Genomic DNA, 6,000 nt, shown 5'->3' on the forward strand with positions numbered 1-6,000 from the left:
CCAGGCCCTGCCGACACAACCAACAAAGCAAGCCTTAGCTTTGTGAAGATACGGCGCTCAAGGCCATAGCCCTGCAGCAGCAGCTACCATAGCTGTAAGAACTACAATTTAGTACGTGTTAATAAAGGCATAGATCATTTACTACCCACGCGTTGATATAGGTACATGGACCGCCCCCATTCTTTATATCGCTTGTGATTTGTATGCCGTTCAAACTGGTCCTATTTCATGTAATGTTCCTTCCCACTGTTTTCATGCGCTATGTAAGTAAGGTACACATCAGTTAGCCACCAGTAAGTCAACTGTAACCCTATACAACCTGCCCAACGCTAATCAGGCAGACTAGAGCAAATACAGTGATAGGATATTAACCACTCATTGGGTGGGAAGTTAGGTTAAGCCTTAATAAGGTAGGTGGGTGGGAAGGATGCTGTTCGAGACCCGAGCTCCATGTATCACTCCTCAGCTGTGAAGCGATAGAATTTAAGACATTTCGATAGGTAGCTACGCAGAGATGATAAAATGGCCTGATGAGCTGATGTCTTAGTAAATGTCTTAGAAAATGGTTCTGGGCCTTTTTTAAATATGACAACTTAGAAAGAGTTGGGGGTGTGTGGCGCAGTGGTCAAGCACACAGGTGACTTAGAGAGAAAGGTCGTAGGTGTTACGAGCAACGCATCTATGGTCGCAACATCAGGCCTACAGGGTAGCATCTCCCAGATCTAAGATGGACCGAAGGTCCAATCACCGACCAGCTCACCCGACAGAGTCAGCCCCTTCCTAATCAGGAAACCAGCTCACTCACATGTAAATGTGCTCGAGTGAGCTTCCCATTATATATATCCTGACAACGCTCATTTAGAATAGTTAGATAGTCAGTAGTGAATACAACGCTTTGATTGAATCTAGTGGATACTCATTATTAGTTGCGTGACATTACTCTTACATTGCCCGACAACCCAGCCTAGCCTATCCACCAACATAAACCGACGACAAAGTTTGCCCCTTGGGAATTCTGTATCTCTAGGTGCTCGGCTTGCATAGTAGGTGTTACGACATGACTCTTATGGTCGCAACAAAGGGTCTATAGGGTAGGCACGACAGAACAACATAGTTCCGCTTAACCAATCATGGGCACGACTCACTTTGGAATTGTGAGCTCAAGTGAGCGCACTTCCCTAATAGGCAGTGGCTCACATAGAAAGTGAGCTCGAGTGAGCCTCGCATTATTATACATTTCTCTAAGCTCATTTAAAATAGTTATATAGCCAGTTGTGAATAATAACCTTTGATTGAACCTACTTGATACTCTTTACTAGTTGATGAAATTGAAGTATCATACTGTAGTAGGGCTATTTGTGGCCGCAAACTCCAGAGCTGCAACTTACGCGGATCCCATATATCAAGAATGACACAAAGCGATGCACAGAGGATAGAGTATACACTTTTATAGTTGCAATTTATGGCGGGGGCAATAACGTCATGCGGTGTCTTGAGGTGGATAACGTTCGTTATCCCCAGTATGTTGATCCCGTCCCCAGTGCAGCCGTGGCTATAATGTACGGGGTTTTGCCCCGGAATCTTCATCTGGCTCGCCATATGTAGTAGCAGCAGTCCACCAACCCAGCTAGTGCCTTGCATTTCGCATGGATCATGCAGTAGACCACGCCCTTCTCTCCTCTTGTAAACGAACCGACTCTGACCTCGACCAGTTTTTAAACTCTCGATCGAGTCTTGCCCATTGTAAAGCCACAGAACCTAGTAGTAGGCGATAGTTCGGCGGCTAGAGGTCCTAATGTAGAGAGGATGCTAATTTGGATCTGCAAAGCGTAAAGACCAAGGCGAAGCGGTGAGTGTCTTGGGCCGAGAGCATTTCTCTCACGTATGTCGCGAGGTCAATCCACACCAGCTGCTGCGCATCGGCAGCCGAGTTGCTCTTCAGCTCGCCTAGCACCAGAATGTGCGACCAGCGATATCTGCTAATCATCCCCAGTTCCGGCTGAACCATGAAGTCGTCGTTTATGAAGCCAATGTCCATGCTGCGTCTGCCTGTAGACCCTACCAAGGGCGTCATTGGTTGCGCCAGCAGTTTCCGTCGAAATAGCAAGTTGACAGGCGGATAGTCTGCCGCAAGCTCCTCCAGCTTTGTGATTGTCTCAGAGAACCAGGCCAGCACGTCGGCTTCTTTTGCTTCGGACGGCCATCCGTCCCACCTATCTTGTCCAAAGACTGGTTTGTCGCCTTCGCAGCACTTAGCAAGAAGCAACCTCCCTTTTGATGGTTCTTTTTTTATAATTCTATACAATTTTTGAACATTGACAATTACAGTAATGAAAACCGATTATATATAGCTCTGCGGGCGGGCCTTTACGAGGAAAGAATTCGGGAATAGTGTTGCTTAAAAGCACCTGGCACGCTTAGGCTAGCGGCAACGGGTGTATGCCTCTGGAGATTCACCCCCATACAGAATTCAATGAGAGGCCTGTGAAGCGTTCCTGGAGGCCGGTAGCCGGGATTTGTCCGCCAAAGCGCTGATATGCCCTTCAAGATGGCCGAATGAGCCTCAAGTTTTAGTTTTTCGATCATTCCAGACGCATTATTTTCCAGTGCATCAGGCTGCAATCCTTATGGAGGAGAGCAGTGGAGCTCCCACCCACTTTTGCTAGAGCTAAAACCCAGACTTCTGTGCATAACCGGAATCCTATCTTTTGCTCCTGATTTAAGGAGTACCCAGGCCTATGCCGTTGTTATAGACTGCCTGTGCTATGAATTTATGAGGCCGGCGCTTGTGTTTACATTGATATAGGTCCGAAACCAACCCAAGCCCCATCTCTCGCTTTGTCAGACACGGCGTTTTCGCTAAAAGAGTAGCTGCGCCCATTGCCGGCTGCCCAAACTCCTAGAACGCGCGACTTTCTAGCTTGCGCGACATCGCGAGCGGGCTGCTCATGGCTCGCGATGATTTCTAAATCTCGGAAGCGCTCTAAATCTCGGAAGCGCGCCGCCACTTCTTATGGTACCGTTAAAAACGAGAATCTTGCCGACTGTCCGTTCACCGTGAACGTCGTCTCAGAGCCTCCAGAGCCGAAACGCAGCGAGAGGGTCGGCCCCATGCCTAAGAAGAGGAAGCATGGAAAATCTGAGAACACCAACCAAAATGCCACTGTTATCTTTTCGTAGTTTTATGTGTCTTGGGCGGAATCCTATGTATTCAAATTCATCGAAAACGCATTAGATTCCTGCTATTAAAATAGATTGTATTAAGCGAGAAAATTGACAGAAAATGCCTTAAGCATTTCAGCCAAACTAGCGGCAAGCCAATTATCCTTCTGAACTCCTCGGCCCAGATACTGCAAATAAGAGCCCGGATATCAGCAACAACTCTGAGTAGAAACCATTCGTGCTGCGTCTAGCTGCCTCCAGTCACATATCAAAACCGGGAAATACTCAACCCGAGGCAAATCCTTCTACAAGTTCCAACTCGGCAACTGCGGCGTTAGACTTGCAAGTGCTCAGACTATACTGTATGATAACGTTCCTGCTCCCTAGTAGCTACAGCCCACGCTACGTCAGTGTCGAAGCTTTTTTTTTAAAAGGAGGGAGACTACGCACCCTTAGGCTTGCAAATCCTGGCGAAATGGTTGCCAGGCCCATCTAATCATGTAGTTTTCTCCCAAAACGAAATTCTCATCAGCCTTACGAAGCACCGGCTTCTGGCGCGGCGATTCTTATAGTGTCTCTTTTATTATACTAGCTTAGCGTTACGAGCGACCCTGGCTCTGATGGCATGTTATACAAAGCCATCAGGATACGACATTAATTTTATCGTAGGATGTGTGTCTTAAGAGAGAATCGATACTCTTACCAGGTGGCTGGGCTGTACTTTTACACTTGGAGAATCTACATGGAGATGCTAACGCGGAGGCACGGAAAATTCTCTCGCATGAACTTTTGGACTTGCGAATTTGCCTAGCAGATCGCTGCCATATCTTTTCTCAAAGTTTTCATACTGGAATTCGGGTAAGATTATTTGAAGTTTGACTAGCGATGTTGCGTTTCTTGGGGGAATTGCTGCTTGTCCGATAGTCCGGCGTCCGACAAACTGATGAAGTATTTAGCAAAGTTTGTTTTAGCTTCTACTATAAGACTGTCGGAATGTACACAGTGTAGTATTTTAAACAGGCGCCATTTAAAGAGGGATGAATCTATAGGAGAGGCTACACACGTAAAAATTCAAGAGGCGCTTGAGTGTCAGATAAAGATGGAATCTTTTGGAATGTTAGCGCCACTTTAGTAACACGCGCACTTAGATACATTTTATTGTAAACATTGAAGAGAACACTGAGTCTTGGGTAAAGTGTTAGATGTTTTGGTATCGGTTTTGATTCTAGCAGTGATAACAATTAAACATTAGCTAGCTCATTACTGTTGTCTTATACACTGACAATGGACGATGGAATCCAGCCTTAAAAACTGCCTAGGAAAAGATCTAAACAAATGAACCAAATAAGTCTAAGTAGTAGTGCAGTGTAGTAGCTTAAAGCTTCGTACCCAATCGTATTACTAGATTCGTCAAGATTCGCCTGGTGAACCATACTAGACAATAGCCAGAAGGCAAGAACTAGATAGATCTAAAAAAAAGGATAGAAATCACAGCGGGCTTATATTAGTATTAGGCGTGTTCTATTGCTTTTGGCAAGCCCAACTTCCCCTCCCCGGTTGGCTCGGTTAACTTGGAATGTTTGAGGCTGAGATAAAATCAACATATGAGGCTGCACAGATATATGTACCCACTGTATATTATTATGAAATTTTATACAAGAGGCTGAAATACATGACATATTTAGGATTTGGATTAAGAACTTAAAAACTGAACATGCGAGTTCAGTAGTCTGGATTTTATGTATATAAACCCCTTCGATAATCGTCTTTCAAAGTAATTCCTCACAATCAACCGTTGATAACCTTCACACCGCTACTAAACTCACCTTGGCAACTATATTCAATTCTCTGGATTTACATCCCGACATTTGCCCATCATGCTTTTCAAGTCTACCCTCCTCTTGCCCGCACTCCTTGCTCTGGGCCTCGCCACTGCCGTTCCCGGTTCTGACGTTGAAGAGGACCTTGTAGCCCGTGGTGCAGAATTTGGAGACAACGTCGCTGCTCGTGACATTGAAGCCGAAGACCTTGCCGCTCGTGATAGAACCCCGGATTGCGGTCGCGACGCGTCTTGGGACCCAAGGAGCCGCAGATGCTTCTGTCATCAGCGTGGATGGATTTACTACGACGATGGAAGGATTTGCTGTCGGAGAGACTGGTACTACGACCACCGTTCGTTCAGATGCTGCCGAAGGTCAGATTGGGATTTCCAGCGCCAAAGGTGCCGTCGTTGAACGTATATTATCAATCTTAGCAGAGCTGCGAAAAAGAAGCTGGAAGATGGATATTACACAAACTGAGTCAATTTAGGCTAAAAAACAATCATTAAACATCATTGATTTAAACCACAAAACCATTATGTACGCTCAATATAACACATTCGCTCCTTAAAAGCATGCACAATCCGATTCCTACGCTTGCGAAGTACTACGTACTACATGTCAAAAATATAGCCCAACTATCTGTTTTACTCTACTAATCCTACTACAACCAGCGCATCATATGCATAACCGGACGATGAAATCTTGACCATAAACGAGAGGAGCAAACTCTGTTTCGAGCTCCTCTACCTGTCTCTCTTCAAGAAAATTCGCCCTCGTCTAGCAAGGTGGTTGCCCAAAAGAGTGAGCTAAAGTTCCATCAGTATCGAGGCTCAGGTTAGGCTTGACCTAAACTACTGAACAATGTGTTAATTTTGGAGTGCCTTAATACTTTTATGATTCTCTTACTAGATAGCGGAGCTGGCTTCGAACTGGTAGGGCAAGTTTGAGTGCAGGGTCCCAAGGAGTAGTGCGGGATTCTGCGACATAGTTATTACACTAGCGCGTAACTTTTGCC

General features: G+C 45.7%; 2 protein-coding genes across 2 annotated transcripts; both read left to right on the forward strand.

The window, feature by feature from the left end:
* Positions 1-2,958: 2,958 nt before the first annotated feature.
* On the forward strand, positions 2,959-3,180 carry TGAM01_v210934 (hypothetical protein; the record flags this gene model as incomplete). Its single annotated transcript, XM_018809762.1, has 1 exon — positions 2,959-3,180. One exon carries the CDS (start codon positions 2,959-2,961, stop codon positions 3,178-3,180), a length of 222 nt encoding a protein of 73 aa, XP_018657024.1.
* Positions 3,181-5,039: 1,859 nt separating this feature from the next.
* TGAM01_v210935 (hypothetical protein) lies at positions 5,040-5,396 on the forward strand (the record flags this gene model as incomplete). The annotated part of the gene is made up of 1 exon (XM_018809761.1): positions 5,040-5,396. One exon carries the CDS (start codon positions 5,040-5,042, stop codon positions 5,394-5,396), a length of 357 nt encoding a protein of 118 aa, XP_018657023.1.
* Between the last annotated feature and the right edge of the window lie 604 nt (positions 5,397-6,000).

The sequence above is a fragment of the Trichoderma gamsii genome, assembly GCF_001481775.2.
Source record: "Trichoderma gamsii strain T6085 chromosome Unknown Scaffold_78.2, whole genome shotgun sequence".
Lineage (NCBI taxonomy): Eukaryota > Fungi > Ascomycota > Sordariomycetes > Hypocreales > Hypocreaceae > Trichoderma > Trichoderma gamsii.